We start from the raw sequence: 20,918 nt of genomic DNA, 5'->3' as shown, positions 1-20,918 counted from the left end.
AGAGCTTTTCTACTTTTAGATAGCACACGGCATAAAAAGGCTTTTTTTCAGGGGTAATTTATACAGGAGATATATTTACCTACAGAGTTAAAATAACACGGAATTAACTGTTGCACTTAAGGTCAAGATAGGTGTCTACCTGTTCTTGAGCCTTTCACTCAAAACAGCAGCAGCAAGAATATTTAGCTAAGTTGCGACGGGTTTTTAAGAATATTCGTTAATACAAGTGACATTACTGCGCATTTCTTAAAATAAATTCTGCTAACCGTTGTTGCAGACTAATTTCAGGACCGTTGTGTTGCTAAAGGGTACACAAAATGAGGCAGGTGAGCTAAAATAATTTGAATAAAAGTATTGAACCGTACGAAGTTGACACTCTCCCAGTCACTCGTAAACAAGCCGCAGAGAGGAAGGTCGAAAAGATTTTTATAATAAAGGTAACTAAAATTGAACGTTCGCATAAACAAATTGGGAAGCAGGAAAGGGGGGGGGGGGGGGGGTTGTCTTTTTCACATCTATACTCTTTGGTCCGCGTTCATTGGACCAATGGATGTGGAGGGGGCGGAGTCTGCGGCAAATGAACAAGCAGCGAGCTGCGGCGCTGGAGGAGAGCAGCAGAGAGAGACCGCACACGTCCGTCCATCCTACCTAAGACACCGTTTATCGGTAAGAACCTTTTTATGGAATAACCTACAGCTGGTTCAGTCACAGAACCTGTATTGATTTATCTGAATAGCATGCCAGGATAGTAAGCCTTAACTGCTAAGCTTTTGCAATATAAAACAAGAATAGCCTATTTCTGAGTTTCTCCATAGCGTATAATTATTTTTTATGAAGGTGTAGGAATGTGTAGTTGTAATAGGGAATTGTATGGAATAGTGTAAAGGGATTATGATGCTATAATCAACATGTGTAGGCATTTGATGAAGGGGGCGGGTGGACGCACATTGGAGTCAACATATTTCTTTAAGCCTTGATTAAAGCCGTTACCCGTGTGTCCAACACCCAATGATATTTAATTTTGCCGGTGGTCTACGATTGCAGTGCATGTTTTTATTGTTGTTTTTTCCACTGAGCTCAGGGTTCGCTGTGTGGTTCTTGTCCTTGAAATACAGGCAAAGGCGCAGTGAGTGAATGTGTGTGAATTAACAAGGCAGATTGTAGTAGCCCCCCCACCCGCCCTTCCACACACACACACACACACACACACACACACACACACCTTCATATGCAGGTCTTTCCGTGTGTGTGTGTGTTCATGGTGGTTTTGGTGAAAATGCATAACAGAGCCCGCAGATTCCGTTGACACAAAAATGACATATAAATCTGGTTAAATCAAAGGATCTTTATACCAAAAGAGGGGGAGAAATACCAGCATGGTCAATAATAAACAATTCAGTGTTCCTCCTCCTCATGTCTCATTCTCTTATCTGAATATGATCTCTTTAGTCCTGCAACTAAGATAATGACCTCCTCAATCCTCATTTAGTTCTAGCAGCTCCATATTCAGAAAAGCACTATCCCTTTCATCCTGTCATAATCGCAGTGTATTAATCCCATATTCATCTGGATCACTGGTTAATCTCTGTGGATATATTGCTTGCTCACAGTGTCCTCCTATGTTGTCTCTGTGTGTGTGTGTGTGTCCTCCCTATTCCCACCCAAAGCTACATTAATTGCATTTTCAATAATTAAATGTCTTTCAAATCAGCCTAGCGAAACAAACTGAACACTGTGTTTGTGTGTGACTGCTAACCATAACCTTGTGTGTATGTGTGTGTGTGTGTGTGTGTGTGTGAGAGAGAGAGAGAGAGAGAGAGAGAGTGTGTGCACAGGAGTGTTTTTCTGTCAGTTATACATATTCCGCTGTGAGAATAAGAGGGCATTTGCAGTAAGTACTGCAGCTGACTGTATACATCTTGTCAGGCTGGAATCAAACCTGTTATGTGCTGCAGTATGAAGTGAGAAAAAAAATCTAATTTAATCTTTCTTTGTTCTGAAATACTTCCATATGCCCACGGTTACTGAATTTGAATTTACTGAAAATGCAGTAGAACAAAAGACTGGCAGTGATCAGCATGAAAAACTGCCTATTGGTCTTCCAGAAATGGAATTCATTCACATGAAAATACACACTGAAATATAGTCTGACAGTTTAAATTAGTTAATAAATTGACAGTGTACAGTTAAAAGAACAATAAAAAGAAGTCTGTAAACTACATTTCAGCAGTTTTTCTTCCGCATGTTTTTCCGCTTTCCCCCTCACTTTCTAATTAAACTCACACACTAAAGGCATGCCACCTGCAAATATACACTCAGGCAGCAGGTTTGTCCCCTGTACAGTCTGCTGCAGCAAAGACACAGGGGATTAGTTCATACCTAGCCAGATGGGAGGATGAGAGCGGAGAAAGACTCAGAGAGAAAGAGGTCAGGAGTTACATCAGGGAATTACAGAGTGGGAGAGAGGAAATCAAAAGAATGGAAATGATTTGTCATTTTGAATGAATGCACCAAACTGTGATTGGTTGATATCTAAAATGAAATGTATCCATGTTGGATATAAAACATTGGATAAATCATTAAAATTAGAAAAGAAACCTCTAAAGTATAGAGAGAGAGTATCTGACAAATTCAGCCAAGATACTGATCTTTTAATATTTGAATATGATTATATATTGAATATACATTTCTCTAAGATTATACACCATTAAAGGAGATGCACTGCCATTTCAGAGCCATCTTTTCAACCACTTACAGTTTGTCACATCAACCCTCACACACACACACACGTGTACCCTGGAATCGATCTGTCAATTGATTGGTGGCAGTGAGAGATGGGCTGAGTGCAGAGCAGGGACGATGAGAGAGAGAGAGAGAGAGAGAGAGACATCTCTGTGAGGAGGACAGTAAAATGTGATTTGGCAATACCCGTGTTATTTCCCCTCAGTCAAACTCTACGGCTGCAGTGAATACCGTATCGTCAATATGAATTTGAATTATTCTCCTAATTTTCTCACTTGTCATTGCCTCTCTCAATCTCTTCTCAGTTTTTCTACCTGTTCGCCAGCGAACACTCCACTACGTGAAGCAAGTTTAGTCTGCGATGATTCAAACACCCTTATTATCACCCTGCCGTCTTTCCACTCTCTCCATCTCAGCATCGTCACCTGGCTATCACTTCTTATTCAGCATCCCCAGCCTTGTCTCCCTTTCTTACACCCCCCTAAACAAACACACACACACACACACACGCACACATTTCCCCCACAGGACTAGTTGACAGTGACCTTTCTCGTTCTCCGGTGTCTCCCTGGTCTTTAGTCCATTTGAAAAAGCCTCCAGTCTTTTCACTTTTACCACTGACCCCAAATAGAGGCCGATCCAATTACAGCTCAAACCTCCTAAGTGCGTTCCCACAGCGCCGTAGCTGTTAGTGTGTGTCTTTGTGTGTTTTTCCGATAGAAAGAAAAGAGACACTGTTGAGTGTGTCTTGGCAGAGGGTGGGGAGCAGTCAACCATCTTGCCATGCTATGCAGGGGGTCGTTAGATATCATTGGCTCAGAGTCAAAGCTGGTATCTGCCTTTATTCGGCTTTACAGAGCATTTCCCTTCTCATTTCCATCTGTCCTTATTAGTGTCTTTTTCTTATTTTTTATGTGCAAATTTCCTTGTTTTTGCTGGTTTCTGTCTCTGCTCGTCTCTCTCAGTCTATTGAACACCTCTTTTTCTCCCTCTCTCTGTGCCTCTCCCTCTGGGTGTCTCTGTTAGCAGGGATTAATAAAGGGTTGTTAACCTCTGTTTGCCCTCTGTGGTGTGTACAGTGAGCATCCTGGGACTTTAGGCAAATTCCAGAGCACACTGTGTCATTTTCTAACAAGGTACTGAGCTGAGGATGGGCTGGAGATGCGTGATTTTGTCTGCCAAAAGTGCAATAGTGGTGATCACAGTCATATTGGATTGCTGGATATAAGTGTACAAACTAATAAAGCAATGAGTATATACACACAGTCATTTTAAGTTTTAAGAAACAACAAAATCTCAGACCTCCAGTTTAAGCACTGTAAATAGGTGGACAGCTACTATGCACACGTTCCAGCATCAGTGCAGTTTTGTTTATGGGCTGTTTTTGTAAACGTAACAGGTGCTAGTTAACTAGACTGCACCAGAAATCCCAAGTACTGTGCCTTCGTTCTTGATGTTCCCTGAAATCCATAAAGACAGGAGGGTATGTTACACATGAAACAGTCCCTACACTATTAGTGAGACAAGACTACCAGTGGCTTATTAGTATTACAGCGCATTTCTCATGTTGCCTTCTCAATTGCAGAAAATAATAATAATCTATAACACATTTCACACTTGATTTTATAATCAAGTGTGAAATGTTATTATGAAATGTTATTATTTCATATGCACAAGGAAATTAAATTAATTGAATTGGCCACTTTATAAATGAAATGCAGTAAATGAGCCAATCCTGAAGTTGTTGGCGAGACTATTTCTACTTTATAAGATAAAACTCAGTGTTTCCTCGCAGATTTTCCTGTCTAGTGGCTAAAACTTAACTAAAACATAACTAATTAGCTGTGATACAAATTTGTGATGTGAATTTAAGCTTCACCTTATAACACGATGACGGTCGCAGTAAGGAAAGCACAGCCACCTTGGGTCTGCAGATGGATAGATGGCCTAGTGATCATCAGGCTTATTTGGTGATGAAACTGGTGTTACATGTTATTCTAATATTGGGCCTACGCTTTAAATAATTCCCTGAATTTATTCATAGAAATACCTGTGTGAATATGGCAGCAAGGATTGTTGCTTTGGGGAAGCGGTTTGGTACTGCTTTTGAAGATGTTAAAACTTAGAGGATTTTGTTGATGATTAACATGCACAGTATAAAATATTGTAACCTAATCATGTTGAAGTGGTAGTTTACTTACCTTTAAAAAGGCACAGTGGTGGACTTTCTATCTGAACAATTAATAATTATCATTTACTCATAAATAAATGAAGTAAAACTTAAATTCTGACCAAATGTTCTAAAATCTTTCTGGATTTGAGATTCTGCCATCACAAAAAAATGGGTGCTGTAATAAATTGTCTCATCAATAACTAACTAACTATACACAATAAAATTATCCCCTCATGAGTGCAGTGCTTTGAGACATGTAAACCAGACAGGTAAATCTCATCAGTGGGTACCCTAGCAATGAAGTTGATTGTGGCGTGAATATTTGGGCTCAAGCACTGAAAAAAAATGTAATACAGTTAAACTACAAACAAAGCTGTTTTCCAAAATGAGCTTCTAGGTGAGAGACTGGCCACTTAACCCTTTCGCTGCTGCTGCCTTGTTGCTACAGTACGTGCAAGTAAGGGGTGTGAGCAGAATGGACAACGTGACTGATGAAATGTATCCACTTTATTGGGCCCAGTAATGGAAGTCTTAGAAGTTTAGTGCTACCTTTCTCCTACACTGCAATGGAGTTAAAGTGGTGGGCTCTATTGAAGCCTACCTGTGTACATTTTCTGCTCTGCCTCAGGAGTCTCCACATCAGCGGGTGAGAGACGGGTGTCTAATCAAACTGGGAGAAAGTGAGACACTCACAGAGATCTAAATGATTTGAGATTAATGATGTCAGTTTAATCATTATTAGTGTGAGTGCGCATGTGTCGTCTTGCATTTTACTCAGTTCAAGACCAGAACAATAAGTAGAAAGCGGCCATTATGGTGCCTCCAAGGAAAACTCATGAATGATAAGCAGATATCCTGGCATTTTTAACACAGAGTCCATTGCAGAAATTCAAGGTTTTTTGGGGGCCAGAGATAATCATAGACATCATTCTGCGCAGTCTATTCCCAGAGGGATAGGCCTAGCTGAAATGGGATGTTAGCACTTTCACAGAATTCATCTAAGCGCATATGAGCTTTGTAAGTTTGGAAGTGTACTTAGAGGCTAAGTGAACCAGCCTGCTGTGATTTGAACTGAAGCAGAGAAGCGGGCTTAAGAGGGAGAAACTGTTGGGGGACTTGGGGCTGCAGCTCCATAGTGATCACTTCCAGAGGAAAGTCGACGAGCTTGCCTTGTTTTTGCAAAATTACTGAGTGCAGTCACTTCACTGGATGTGAGTCTGGGGAGTGTGTGTGTGTGTGTGTGTATTTTTGTACCAGACAATGTCAGAGAGTGCACCGAGTGACAGAACTGGAGCTGGTGTGAAGAGTTCTTGCAAAGAGAGGGGTTACGCGAGACAGAAAATGCTGAGTAGTTTGAAAAAAGGAAAGAGCGTTTATCTGCCTACACGGAAGGAGGAAGAAATGTTTTTAAGGGTAAAAAATTCTCTCCGTCAGCTTGGCAAAACGAAAAATGTCCATCACTTGCAGTTGCCTTGGTAACTTTAGCTTGGAAGTGTATGTACTTAAAAGTGTGTGTGTGTGTGTGTACCTGTGAATTTGAACCATGGATGAGGATGTCCATGTTTAATAAATTCCCCTGGCCTCCGAAGCATGCCGTCTCAAGGTGTTGGGTTTAAATGGCAGTAAGGATTAACGTGCGTGCAGTGGATTTGGGTGACGTCACATTTTAATTGTCGAAATGTCAACCGCTGGCCTATTCTGTCTGAGAATTAGGATTACACAGAGAGATTAGAGGCTGCTTTTAAAGGCCAGTGAGTTTAATTGCACGGAATTAATCAAGTTGTCAGGATTAAACTTGCAACTTAAACCATGAAAGATTGTCTGACATATTCAATTCTTTTAGTCACGAGACAACATTTTATAGCTGGGTGTTGGGTTTCCCCGCTTACCTGGGAGGCATGCTGGGAACCCCACCGGAATTGAAGTTGGGCTCATAGTCATCAATGGCCGAACTGGCAAAGTGTGGGATTCCCTTGCACACAGCGTGCCACAACTCAAAAGGTCAGAATGGTGTCACCATTACAAGTAATAGCCAGCCACCCATGGTGTTATCATCCACACACACACATGCACACTTGCACACAGACACACACACAGGGGCACACACAATGATGCTCCACACTACTTTCCCTGGCTTAACCGCATGGCTGGGTCTTTCCTTACAGAAAGCAGGGCTGTCTGTCTCAGAAAAGTTCAGCTCCCACAGCTCAGAAGGTCAGAAACATTACCTCCATTTACATCTCTGCCAGCCACCCCCTCGTTTCCCTCAGCCTTTCTTTACTCTCTCTAGATCTCTCTCACTCTCTCCGCAATGTCTGACTCACAGCACGACATGTGAGAGCAGGTGAACACGTGTGGCTAACAGTATATTAACTGCAGTACATCAGTTTTGTGCCTTCAGGCGTCATTTGATTTTTTTCTGTTTAAATCTATTTGAAGGGGTGCATCACGAAAGCAACAAGGCTTATTTTACCTGCTCATTTTACCTATTGTGCCTGCCAACATGATGGACCTACCTGCTACTGAATGAGTCAGATTGAACCTAATATATGATCAGATTAAATATCTTCAATATCTCTCAGTATTTTTATATCACAGGACTTCATTAACCTACCCTGATTCCATTTACACTTTTTGGACATGATGAATGGACGCATTGAACAACAAATCCTATTGTTTTGTTACTGTCAACAAGTCCCATGAAAAGAACCGAAACCAGTAGTGCATCAGTCCATCTCTCAGTACTTTCTGACTTCCCTGCGCTGTCTCTTGCTCCAACATTTTAAGAACAGTATATATATAGTTAAATTTAGTTTAGAAGGATCAAAGTCATTTCTTAAACTAGTTGGGCACTGTAGTTTTTTTGCAAACATTACTCAAACAGGAGTAAATTGTGTTTTTTGCGAGGACTATTTCAGAGGCGGATAAATACACATTTGGTGCACTGAGTATTTACAGCAGCCCAATGGTGTATGTGGGACAGACTCAAAATAAACTACTATATCAGGCTTTAGCTACACAAGCACAAAACGTTTGAAAGATCTTCTCCTTGTTGGTTTTGTTCTTTTTATTGTATTTTTTTGACAATAACTTTTAAATATGACCAAAGTCACCATATTGTATTGATACAGCGCGGTGCACAACTCCACAAATTGTCCACACATATGAATACACGAACAGCAAAGTGCAATATTGTTGATGAAAAATGACGACACTAAAAGGTAATTCATAAAATAAAAACGTTAATAACATCACTCTCTTTTGTCAGTATAATGAGGAGACAAAATATTACAGGCCATATTTTCTCCCTCTAAATTTTCACTCAGTGTGGTCATTCAGCGTATTTTTTTTCTTCCTGTGCTTTGCACGCTGGCCGACTGAGGGCGACACCTGGCGCGGAGGGAAAACTGTACTGTGGAGGAGGCGAGGTCTGGTGATGAACACAACATGCTAGGTCTTAGATATTTGGTCCCATTTCAAATACAGTGAGGCAGACAAAAAAAACAGTTGCCTAATTATATAGCAATGTGGTTTAAAGATTTCTGGAAAAAACACTATGAACTTGAAGCGGCATATCAAAGCTAACCACCCAGTAATTGAGGTAAGTTAACGTCTCGTTTGCAATAAAAATGAGAACAAAGCTAATATTCAAATTTTGCAAAACATTTTATCTATAAGTGAGATGAGTGAAATAAAGACTAAAATGATAAATATCTCTGTTTTGGTTAGATCAGAATGACCAAAATGCTTATCAAAATTATACTAATGGGTAAGAAAAGACTAAAATGACGGTTAATGACTAAAACTAGATTAAAATACTTTTGATTTTCTTTTGACTAAAATCAGAATAACATACCCAGACTTTTAGTCAACCAAAACTTGATTAAAAAAATAGCATACAGTGGACCAAATATGACTAAAACTAATAAGGACACTTGACACAGGACTAAGACTGAGACTAAATTTTAAAATGGCTGACAAAAGTAACAATATCCATGGGAAGAAACTCTTTGAACTCAAATGAATTTCTATTTGCTGAGTTAAGCAGATGCAGATCCAGCTGGCAGTTTGGTCAGTGTCATGCTTGTTGAAAGCAGTTTGTCAGAATACTTAGTGACGGAGAACAAACAAGAAGATATCCTGACTGTCAGTTTGGAAGGACGTAAAATGGAAGTGATGTGTATTTTTGCAAGAGAATGAGGAATTATACTTCAGATCTTATAACCTAGATGAAGTTCATTGTAAAATGTAGACAGGGGTGGTCAACTCTGGAAATTGCATTGCTTTAAGGATAAGGTTAAAATGACTCACAAATAAATACATTTTTGAAAAAACAAATATAATTTCCTAAGGAAGCTGGGAATTGTAGTATTTGCAAACTGTATTCAAACAGGGGAACATTTTTTTTTGCATATGTTTGGGAACTATTTTCAGCCAGAGATTAGGAGCTCTATGTGGGACTGAGTCAAAATAAAACGCAGTGCCCATGTAATAAAGGAACATGTCAGCCAGTGCATGTCACACAGTGTGGCTCCTTGACGTGCTTTTAATAGTTTCTAAACAACAATAGAGGTCTATGGCACAGAGGAATAAGCTGCATAGTAAAATAGGTTCAATTCATTGTTGGTTTTGGTATTTTCATGGAATTTGGGATAACAAAAAATGTATCACCAGACTAAGCCTTTAATGGATTTGACATGTCCCCCAGGTTTGTCACATACCAGAGCACAGTAAAGGAAAAGGACAGTACACAGCAGGATGGGGCACTAATTTTCTGGCTGCTGCCTATTGTTTTTGCTGTTGACACTCAGGTACATTGTGCCCACAGTCACCTGCCATCCCACACATACAGTAGCAGCCAGCAGATTCCAGCGCTGCATGGGACTGCTAATAGAATCCTCTTTACAAACTGTATGATGATGACAGCACAGCAGAGACAAACAGCCAAACAAATGTCCCCGTGTTATTTCACATTTTATCATCGTCTCTCGATATCTTTCTCTGTCTCTCTCTCTCTTTATGCTATATATCATTGACTCTGTCTTTTTCTTTTGTTTGGGCAGCAGAAAACAATGTTGCCTGGCAACAACAGCACCAGAGGGATGGTGCAGTGTGTGTACATTTCTTGTCATTTTAAAAGGTACAAAAGGCGGGGTTAAAAGGGAGAAAAGATAGGAAAGTAGAGACATGAGAGAGAGGAGGAGATCAGTGAAGATAGATAACGTACGGGCGAGAAGGGAGATGAAACAGAAGGCGAGGAGTGTGATGGTAAGGAAAGATGAGGGGAAGGATGGAGGATGGGGAAGGGGGGTTAAAGGCCTCTTCCTAATCAGTCTTTCTGTACAGACATAACCTCGTCCGTTCACATACAAAGGCTCAAGCACACACACAAACACACAGAGAGTGAAGCAGATTTTAAAAGAAGCTGATTTAACTCAAGATGATAAGAATGGCCATAAAATATGTATGAACTCATCTAGCAGATGTGCTACGAACAGCAATACTGACTGCAGTCAGCATTACAGCTGTAGTTACAGCACATTCCTGTTTATATCTCATCGCCTCGTTCTCTCTCTCCATCTCTTTCTATCTGTTATTTCTGTACATGTGCATAACTCTCAGGTTGTGTGTGTGTTTTTACCTTTTTCCCCTCGTTCTGTCTCTTCACTGACACACTGCCTTTCACTTAAAGTCAATTGAGTCTGTAACTGTTTTGTTTTTTCTATTAAATCTCTCTCCTTTTATGCCAGTTTTTCATTTTACACCACTATTTAAACCCGTTTTTTTAAGGGGGGGGCATTCGATTGTTTATCAGTGCATTCCTTTTTTGCCTTCACAGATTAAATTGGCAGAACGATTGACTGATGTGTGTTTTCTGTCTCTCTCCTCTGCTCTCTCTCTCTTTCATCTCTGTCTCACTCCCTTACAAAATCCTCTTGTCCTTCATCTCTTTTTATGCCTAACGCAATAATCTTCTCTACCTCTCTTTCTCTTTCTCTCTCCCTCTCCCTCCCCTCTGCAATTCTCTTCTCTCTGCTTTCACCTCTCTATCCTTTCTGCAATCCTCCTCTTTTTACTTTTGGCTCCATCCCTCCCCAAATCATTTTGTCTTTCCTCCATCCATTGTCCTTCCTTCCACACCTCTTTGGCCGCCCATCCCCCCCTCCATCTCCCCAATCACTCATTTCCTGTTCCTTAACCCCCCATCCATCCATCTTTCTATCTTTCCTCCAAACATATTTTCCCTCCCTCTTTGCCTCATTCACTTCCCATTCTCTCTTTTCCCCCTTCGTCTCCCTTGTCTATGCCTCCTTCCATCCATCATCACATTAAAGTTCTCTTCTTTTTCTTTCTATCCAACCGACCTTCCTCTTCAAACGCCCCTCTTTCACGCAGTTATCTGTGGCCTGTGCTGCGATGTTGATCCTGGACGTTTTGTCCCCGCTCCTCCTCCTTTCCATCCTGGTGCTGCGCTACGGTGGCGGAGCGGCGGACATTCCAGAGGACGCTACATCAGAGTTCTCAGTCAGACTGTACCACCAGCTGCAGGCAGCGGGCGATCAGGATAACATTATTTTCTCTCCTCTGAGTGTGGCTGTGGCCCTGGGCATGGTGGAGCTGGGAGCCAGAGGAGCTTCACTGGACGAGATACGACAGGCTGTAGGCTTCAGCCATCTGCTGCCAGGTAAGAGACACATTCATAAACACAGGTACACCAGCATCAGGGTCAGTGGTGGGCGAAGGAAGAGGAGTTGGATCTAAATTGTGAAAGTCTTTAGCAAAGGAAGTTCAAGTGCCGTTTTTACAAAATCATTACATTTACTCGTTTAATCGTGAGATGGACTACTCAGCCTGTGAAAACAGTTGTATATATCTTCTGTAGTTCTGGAGGAAGCTTTCCAAAGTAAAAAAATACTGTGATGATGTCAGCAGGGTTATCTTGGCTTGGGCTTACAAATTGACGTTCATAAAATTTTAGCAGAAATCCTGCCTTACAAACTAGAGGTGTGGCGTTTGAAAAACGACATTTAGGATGGGCTGGGGGATCTAATGAAAGATGCTATCCAGTTGCTTTATGGGAAATGTAAGATCCAGCGGTTTTTGGAGCTTGATACAACAAACACGCAAACATGCGCGAGACTATACATGCACATGCAGCAGTCTCTATTGCTGCATGTGCATGTGTGGGGGACACATGTGTGGCGGGCAAAGGTGAAGGTGTACAAATGTTTTACACAGCAATGTACTCTAAACACACGTTTAGAATATGAATGTCTCCCTTTGTTCTCCAGGCATGGAGTTCTCTTTGCTCCAGAACCTGACGGCAGCTCTGTCGGAGGACGACACTCACTACGTGATCCGATTTGCCAACAGCCTCTTCCTGCAGGAAGGTGTTACCTTTAACCCGGAGTTTCTGCATCTGATGAGGAAGTACTTCCGGGCTGAAGTGGAAACAGTGGACTTCAGCGAATCAGCAGCCGTGGCCGAGCAGATCAACAGCTGGGTGGAAAATCATACAGAGAGTGAGTTAGCGAGGGAGGGAGGGGGGAAGGAAGGGAAAGATACAGATGAAGGGAGCAAAAGAATGGATGGCAATAATGAGAATACATAATTTCATCTTCAATTCCAGCATACTGTAACGTGACATCGGACAAAAGCAAAATATACTGAATACATTTCCAACTCTGTTGCACAAATCTCTATCCTTATCCTGGTGTGCAATTTCAAACGCTGCATCCCAGCAGGCGCTGTCCTTTAGGCTAATGAAAACGAATGTATATCCTGACACACTGTACAAATCAATTCCTCCAGGTAAGATCCGTGAGCTGCTATCGGCCGAGGACTTCAGCAGCGTGACCCGCCTGACCCTGGTAAACGCCGTCTACTTCAGAGGCTCCTGGAAAAACCAGTTCCGGCCAGAGAACACCAGAACCTTCTCCTTCAGCAGAGACGATGGCTCTGAGGTTCAGACACTCATGATGTACCAACAGGGAGACTTCTACTACGGTAGGGATGCAGGGTGTGTGTGTGCGTGTGTGTGTGTGCGCGCACGTGCATGTGTGTGTGTGTGTGTGTGTGTTTGTGCGCGCACTTGTGTGTGTGTGTGTTTGCGTGTGTTTGCGTGTGTGTGTGTGTACTTGTACTTCTCAATTGTACTTGTGGGTCTATTCTGGAGCCCTTGAATTTCATGCTCATATTTCTTGAGGTTATTTAAAATGTTAATCTCAGATCTGAAATATTCATATTTGGAATGTTATTCCCAGGAAAGGCTCCTTTTTTCTGCTTAGTGAGCTCTGCTGCAAAAATGCTGCACAAATTCCTCTGGTATGTCTGTTTGATTTAGTCGTACATTTTGAAAGCTATTTTGTTAATGTCATACAATATTAGCGGTACTTTGATAGTCTGTGCTAAGGTATGTAGTACTATATTAGGTTTTGTTAAATCTTCTCTGACAGTAGGCAGAGCAAACAACACTGTCTTTTTCCCCCTTCACACAACTGTCTGTGGGGTTCTGGGGGGGGTAGCTTCTAATTAGAGTATAGCATGTCATATTTTGTCAGTTGTTATACTAATTTTCAATTATTTGGAACAATTTTAGAATAGATTTTAGAAAAGACTTTTTTCTTCTCTCCACTTTAATACTTTGTCAATGCGCACAAACCGTAGGCACTCCGCTGTGCACTTTTTTTGTTTAAAGAGGTGATATCTTTTTTTGTGCATGTAACAGGTTTGCAAAGTGAAAAAGCCAAAGTCCAGCCCAAAGGGAGTTCCCATCTGCCACAGAAAGCACTGCTCTGAACCGCTTGAAAAAAGCTCCTTTGTAGAACAGCCCTTCACTTCCTTTACTTGTGAGGTCACAATGAAAACACGTCATAAAGCTTGCCAAGCAGCTAGCGGGGTCTGAGCGGAGGACCTTTGGCTCGACTCGCCTTTGTTTGGTTTTCCATTGTAGAAATGTTGTACCTGTACCTGCTTCCAGGTACTTTTTTTCGTATCACCTCACTTCCATTGAGGTTCCAAGCCAGCTGAGGGATACTAAAATGTAACGTGAAAACACAACAGACTGCTGATTGGTCAGAGAGAATCGTCACTATTCACTGCATCATCATTGTGTGCGCCAAACAGAGGCTAGTAACAGAAAGTTTTATATTTTACAGTTTTCGTATGGAATTTCATCATTAAATCCACTTCTGAGAAGTTTTGAGGTGAGAAATCAGCTGTGTAGATTTCGAAGACAGATTTATGAGAAGTGATGGCAGAACAAAAATGCGCGGAGCTCCGTAAGTGGCTGCAGGGGAAACCTGTACCAACCCGCGGGAGGAGCTGGCGAGGCCAGCCAGCCACCCGCTCACAGAGCCCTCTGCTCCCACCGTCACACAGACCGCTGCAGCAACAACGGCAGAGGAAAACACAGCTGGAAGGTTTTCATACTGCTTATCTGTCTTTACGTTCTGAGGAATGTTGAAAAGTTTTAACTTAAAAAAGAGAAAGCTGTGTGGGTCGCTGGTGTGTGTGTCGCATTGAACATTACGTCGGGCGCTTGTGTGTGGCGTCGATATGATGACAAGCGATTTGCGCTATGGGAGCATTTTTCGGCAAGGCAGCGTAGATCGTCAGAACACCAGCAACAGTTCAACGTTTTGTCCTAAAAGACGATGCAACTCCGACTCTGTTTGGGGCTGGTAATTCACAACCACAACCTGTAAGTATGCTTTATTGGTTGTGAATTATATTTAAAATAAACAAGGCAATGTAACTTCCCAGACTGTTCAAGTGCGGAGTTGTTGTAAACGTTGGCTAACACATCTAAAGTTATAGCTATAACTGCAGAGTGTACAACACATTGGGTGAAAAGAGATGTGCAGTATGGGAAAAATATGGTGCTTTTTGAAAATTAAACCATGTTAACCTGTTCTGGTACAACCCCTAAATAAGATTTTGAACCTGAAAATGAGCATAATACCACCTCTTTAAATTGAAAAATTTAATAAATACCGTATTATTGTATATAGGGACACAACCAACTAATTAATTGTTTGGTTTAAATAATGTCACAAAATAGTGATAAATGAACATCACGTAGAGATGATGCTTGTTTTTCATACTAACAGTCCAATATCATCAAATTTTCAGTTTACATCATTATGAAACAGAGAAAAGCCTATTATTAATGAATCAACTAATCAGTCAGTTTATTAATTGTTTTCACATTAATTACGTATGTTCTCTGTTTACAGATTTATTTTCTGCTTCTTTAAGTCCAATAATGGTAAATATGATGTTTCGGGGTTATTGTTCTGTAGCTATATCTACTTTGGGCGTAGATGTATAGTGTCTGAGTTGGTCCGGATTATGTTTTTTATACCTTATACATTTTTAAGTCATTTTTCCAGTGTCATAATCTGGTACCAAAGACAGCGAAATCTGACACATATGGCACAATTATCAAAGTTGTGCCATATGTGTCAGATATTGGTGTCTTTGGTGTTTTGCCAGCACTGTGAGGCACAAGAGCCATGCAGGTTGGCTCTGATGGTGTTACATCTGAGTGATTCTTTTTTTGTATCTAGTCATTTTCTGTTTGACGTACTGCCAAAGACAGTCACATCAGATTCTTACTGCGCTGCTGCTAAAGTTGGCAGATTTGAGTTATTTTGGTGCAGTCTGTATGTGTGTAGTGAGATGCACGCTTGCATACACCTACGTTCACAGGGTGCGCATTTACTCATACACTCAGGATCAAGGAAATCTGTCCATGTGTGAACTGGTGTGTGTGTGTCTGTCTGTCTGTCTGTGTAGTGTGTGCACATGTGTGGGCGTGTGTGCAGAACAGGGACAGGTCCTTGGGGAGAAGGCCGGGTTTGCATTCCCATTTTGAAGCACAATCATATTGGTTAAGTAAAATGTTTTGGGAAGCCACACCCCACTCTCTGCTGCAATGTTGCCTCGCTCTGCATCAGCAGCCACTACACAGAATGCCACATGTAAGTTAATGAAGGATGATAAACCTTTTTGTTGTAATTTTCCCTTTTAAGAGGCTTCAAAAGAAAAATAATGTGCAAAGATTGGGATAAAGTCTGGCGGTGTTAATTGCTCTATAATCTCCATCTCTCATGGCAGAAACCTGAGTAAGTGAGATAATCTTATATTTAGATTTCAAATCTAGTTGGACTTGTTGTGAGTATAAAAGGATTATCTCATCCTGACTAAGAAATACTGTCTCACTTAATTCAAGTAAATGCTCGTTGGCTTGTCCTGATAAGAGTTTTTATCTGTGGGTTTTGTTTAATTAGATACAAGGGACAAGTCTGTTAACGATCCACCTCAAGGCTATGAAGATATCAAGTCTTAGCCTCTTAGTGGATCTGTAAAAAGATATTAGGTCTTACAGATATTTGCATGTGCGATCACATGTACATTTGTCTTGAATGTGTGTGGGCGAATGTATTTGTACACTGTACGTGTGCGTGTGTGTGTGTGTGTGTGTGTGTGTGTGTGTGTGTGTGTATACATATATATATATATATATATATATATATATATATATATATATATATAAAGGATGTGTTTTCCCTAGATCCCAGATTGCTTTACTTGGTTTTATTTCCTGCCTGAAGACAGTCAAGTGCAAGTGCTTGTGTAAACAGGGCAGTGCAATGACAAACACACTGTCCTTTCCTGCCTAATTTTGTTGAATTTTGGTTGGGGTTGACAGAGCACTCGCAGGACTATATACAGTGTATGTAATGCATTGTCACACCAAGTGTAACCAAAGCCTTTTAAAGTGAAGTGTCAGTGGGTTTTAATTAGTGCGTCAGGGAAAATCCACACCCGCTGTAATCAATATAGTCGATCAGTGAGCTTTAACATGCTTACGTCTGTGTATGTTCCTCCTCAGCTAGGGTTCACAAACCCATTGTAAGAGCAGCAGAAGGAGGAGGCGTACATATCTTTCGATGCCTACATTTCCATGTATGTTTCCTCCCCATCCAGGTGAGTTCAGCGATGGCTCACAGGAAGCTGGTGGTGTGTACCAGGTGTTGGAGATACCCTATGAGGGGGAGGACATGTCCATGATGATCGTTCTGCCTCGACAGGAGGTACCATTGGCTTCCCTGGAGCCCATCATCAAAGCACCGCTGCTGGAGGAGTGGGCTAACAATGTCAAACGGCAGAAGGTGGAAGTCTACCTACCTAGGTGAGGGATGACACACGCAAACACAATATACAAACACTCCTACATATATGCAAGAACACATACACTCAGCAATTCCTGCTTATAAGAGATGTGGGCTGATGATGATTTGTGCATCAATTAGTGATTGCCTTCATTAACCTAGACGTCTTGGAGTCGTAGTTAATACTTACATTTCCCAGAATCCAAAGCCCAGTTGAGAATGTCCCTGGTGTGATCGCTGTTTTTAGTTTAGCATGTGGAAATAGCCATGGCAACAGCAATGAATTAAAACGCATCCATTATGATTAGAACCTTCTGTATGATTTGGTTATTAATGTTGATGTAAAATGGCGGTTCATTAAAAGAGATTTTTCATTCTTAGGGTACCACAAATATTTAAGTTAGAATAACTGCTTTTAGGTCATTAAACTCAATTGCACCTGCACTGAAAAATATATAATGAAGACATCATGTAGTCCACATTTGGCTACTATATGCGAAGGAACATGTGACTAGTGACTTTCTTAAATTCTGACTGCACTGTTCAGGTTCAAAGTGGAGCAGAAGGTCGACCTTAAGAGCACTCTGCAGGAGCTAGGAATAAAGAAGATCTTCACCAACAATGCTGATCTCTCTGCCATGACAGGTAACGGTTGTATAAAAAAACACACACACACAGTGCCGAACACTGGAACATGTGGCCCATACCCATAGATTAGGATATAAAACACATAGATTTAGACACAGATTGTAAGAGAAATAAACTCCTGAGAAGTTGATTCAATATTTCTGCTTCTTGACTGTAGCGAAGTAGCCTCCGGTGCTTTCTAAGGTAACCAAGGTAACTGGCACAGAGTGGGCAGGTCAGAGCTGTCACATCTAATAAAAATAGATCGAGAGATATATATATATATATATATATATATATATATATATATATATATATATATATATATATATAGAGAGAGAGAGAGAGAGAGAGAGAGAGAGAGAGAGAGAGAGAGAGAGAGAGAGAGAGAGAGAGAGAGAGAGAGAGAGAGAGAGAGAGAGAGAGAGAGAGAGAGAGAGAGAGAGAGAAATAGAGAGACATCAATATGTTGGGATAGTTTGAATCTAAAGCAACAAAATCCGATCCCACTATATGAGCAGCTTCAAATGCTCTAGCCTTGTAGAGAACTAATTAAAAAATACATTTTAAACAAAAACAGTTAAAAGATCCTCAAAAAACTCAAAGATCCTTCATGCTCATTGACAAACCAATGCAAAACACCTTGTTCTCACGGATCAGGTGGAGCTAGTATTATATTGGGAAACACAATCTGCAGGCTGTACCGGACTTCTGGCTGTACAGCACAGCTTGTACTAGCTACATCGTCATCTGCTCAACATGTACTCAGAGGACATGGTCAATTCTGGCAGGGAGGTAGATAAGAGTGGGTGATTTTAATCAAATCATCAGGAGTGTCTCATGGGACTGCATGATGCGACCCCATGCTCTGGTTTGTAATGTTGATTTAACTAATATGTGGGTATACCAGCAAACATTTATATTTACAGCTTGGAGAGTTAGTGGATGCACGTACATAGTCATTCTCAATTTAGACTCATTTGTCACACTATCTTCACATCTCCGACTGACTCATCAGTACTCTAAAGACAAGGTGACGATCTGTGTGTGTTTGTGTGTTACAGACGGTAAGGACCTGTACATCGGGAAGGCAGTGCAGAAGGCTTACCTGGAGGTGACCGAGGAGGGATCAGAGGGAGCCGTTGGGTCAGGTAGGCTTCTTCCTGGTCATTAACATTACAACATACGTACATAAAATTTTCTTTGTATGAATGGGTCTCTGAAACACTGCCCCCCTCTGTCAGAAAATAACTATAGCATCTGCCCTCTCTTCCTCTCTCTCTCTCTCTCAGGAATGATCGCCCTGACCAGGACTCTGGTGCTGTACCCACAGGTCATGGCCGATCACCCGTTTTTCTTTGTCATACGAAACCGGAGGACAGGTGTGTGTCTATGTGCATGTACAGTAAGTGTACCTCTGTTATACATATACAATATGTGTCTTTTGACCTGACGTTGTCCCTGTCCCTTCTCCTTCCAGGGTCCATCCTCTTCATGGGCAGGGTCATGACCCCTGAAATCATCGAGCCCAACGACCACGACTTTGACTCTATGTAACCATGACGCGAGGTCGCTCAGTGCCAGCCAATGAGACCCTGACATCATAAAAGCTACCTATCCTCTATCGCCATCTTCAGCTGTGTTTTATACTCTTGAAAAAGATATATAAACTGATTACTATATGATATATTATATATTGAAATATGACATACTGACATATAATGTGACTGTGTTTTGATACTGGAAGCTTTAAACTCTTGGATACTGACGTGCTGAAAGAGGAAGTTGTAAATATTCTCTAGTAAAGGGTGGTTTGTATTTGAACAAGAAGAACACATGATATGTAATCCACGCACAACCCCTTTAAGTTCAGCAGCTTCGCACTCACCTGCGCCCGCACACACAATGCACAAAAAACGTTTTCTTCTTTAAAAAATATTTACTCTTTCTTACTCCAGATACAGTATGTGCACACCATAAGTATCACACTTTAATTATATCCCTGTACATTTGCCATTGTGTTCTATATATACATATACTGTATATGCTCAGTATTTATTGCAGAATAAACATGTGCAAACATTTTGTCCTTATACAATGAATCTTAGTAATATATCTGCTCCAGACAGTATTCGAGTCATTTTTTACACCGTAGGCACATTGCTAATCTGCTGATGAACTAAAATGCCTTATCACATCTGAGTGTTTGATTAAGCCCCAGCTGGGCATCTCACAGGTGAGCAGAGGGGACTGCGTAACGAAGACAGGTTGCTATAGAGACGGACTGGAGCATGCAGGCGCACTGAAAAAGATCTGCTGCACCATTTTAGCTGTACATACAGGGAGAAACAGTAACACCAGCTGTATTCAGTCTTTTACTCAATAAAACATGAATGTGTTCCCATTAAAAAACAGTGTCCTTCTCTATGCATGGAGGTTGTTTTTAAAGGCTTTTTTTTTTTTAAATGTAAGCTGGATTTTCAAGGACAGTACAACTCATATTTAGGATGTCATTAATCTGAATGCAAACGACTAATACTGCTTTTATGTTCTGAGGATTTGGTGAAATTGAAAAACATGCAATGCTTCAGGAGTTTATGAAACCTGGTGAAAAGTGCATTATATAGCCTATTCGGTACCTGAACATATAATGCGCTTTACATACATAAGGTTGGCTATTGCGGTTGACCAGCCAACCTTAGGGAAGAAGTTGGCTGTTCAACCGTAACTCAGCTTCCCAGGGCAGGCAATGTCCTGCCAAGGCGTTTTGGAGTAGTTTCAGGCCTGTGGCATCACCTAGCTACAACACACACACACACACACACATAAGGAAACAGATCATATCGCTAGGCAAGGCAAGGATATACTGTGACCAAGGACGAATGAGACCGGCATGTTGATTCTGATAAATGTCACTTTATAAGGAAGACCATATATAAGAAAGTAAGTGTTGTTATGTTCATCAGGTACAGACATTTAAAGGTAAATACAATCTCATTGGTAAATAACAGCAACATGAAGAACAGATGGCGGGTTTAATGTGCCCAATAGCAAGCAATGAACTATATAGTAGAATCAAAAATGTATCTTTGTTTGAGGGAAAGGGTCCAAATATGAATAATATTTATTTGTGCTTTAAATTGTATATTTAGGAATACGATTTATTCATTGTAAATTTGTACAATGTTTGTTTAAAC

At 41.0% G+C, this 20,918-nt stretch overlaps 1 protein-coding gene across 2 annotated transcripts; it reads left to right on the top strand.

The window, feature by feature from the left end:
* Positions 1–531: 531 nt before the first annotated feature.
* serpini1 (serpin peptidase inhibitor, clade I (neuroserpin), member 1) lies at positions 532–19,806 on the top strand. Of its 2 annotated transcripts, none has more exons than XM_038693396.1 (9): positions 532–666; positions 11,312–11,600; positions 12,208–12,438; positions 12,728–12,922; positions 16,910–17,114; positions 17,642–17,739; positions 18,786–18,872; positions 19,014–19,103; positions 19,202–19,806. In XM_038693396.1, exons 1-9 carry the CDS (start codon positions 547–549, stop codon positions 19,276–19,278), a joined length of 1,392 nt encoding a protein of 463 aa, XP_038549324.1. In that variant the 5' UTR covers positions 532–546; the 3' UTR covers positions 19,279–19,806. The 2 variants fall into 2 exon arrangements, with proteins under 2 accessions (XP_038549324.1, XP_038549325.1); XM_038693397.1 differs by having other exon boundaries at positions 573–666; positions 11,251–11,600.
* The last annotated feature ends 1,112 nt before the right edge of the window (positions 19,807–20,918 follow it).

This window comes from Micropterus salmoides, unplaced genomic scaffold (assembly GCF_014851395.1).
Source record: "Micropterus salmoides isolate LMB-PRFRI ecotype aquatic unplaced genomic scaffold, ASM1485139v1 Ms_hic_scaffold_3, whole genome shotgun sequence".
Taxonomy (NCBI): domain Eukaryota; kingdom Metazoa; phylum Chordata; class Actinopteri; order Centrarchiformes; family Centrarchidae; genus Micropterus; species Micropterus salmoides.
Note: the sequence above shows the minus strand (reverse complement) of the source record. Positions and strands in the feature narration are given on the sequence as shown.

Bases quoted from the DNA above. Each gene is read 5' to 3' on its own strand.
- serpini1 (XM_038693396.1), top strand. From the start codon at position 547: ATGGATGTGGAGGGGGCGGAGTCTGCGGCAAATGAACAAGCAGCGAGC. The intron at 667-11,311 runs GTAAGAACCTTT...TCTTTCACGCAG, and splicing joins ACCTAAGACACCGTTTATCG to TTATCTGTGGCCTGTGCTGC. The intron at 12,439-12,727 runs GTGAGTTAGCGA...CAATTCCTCCAG, and splicing joins GGTGGAAAATCATACAGAGA to GTAAGATCCGTGAGCTGCTA.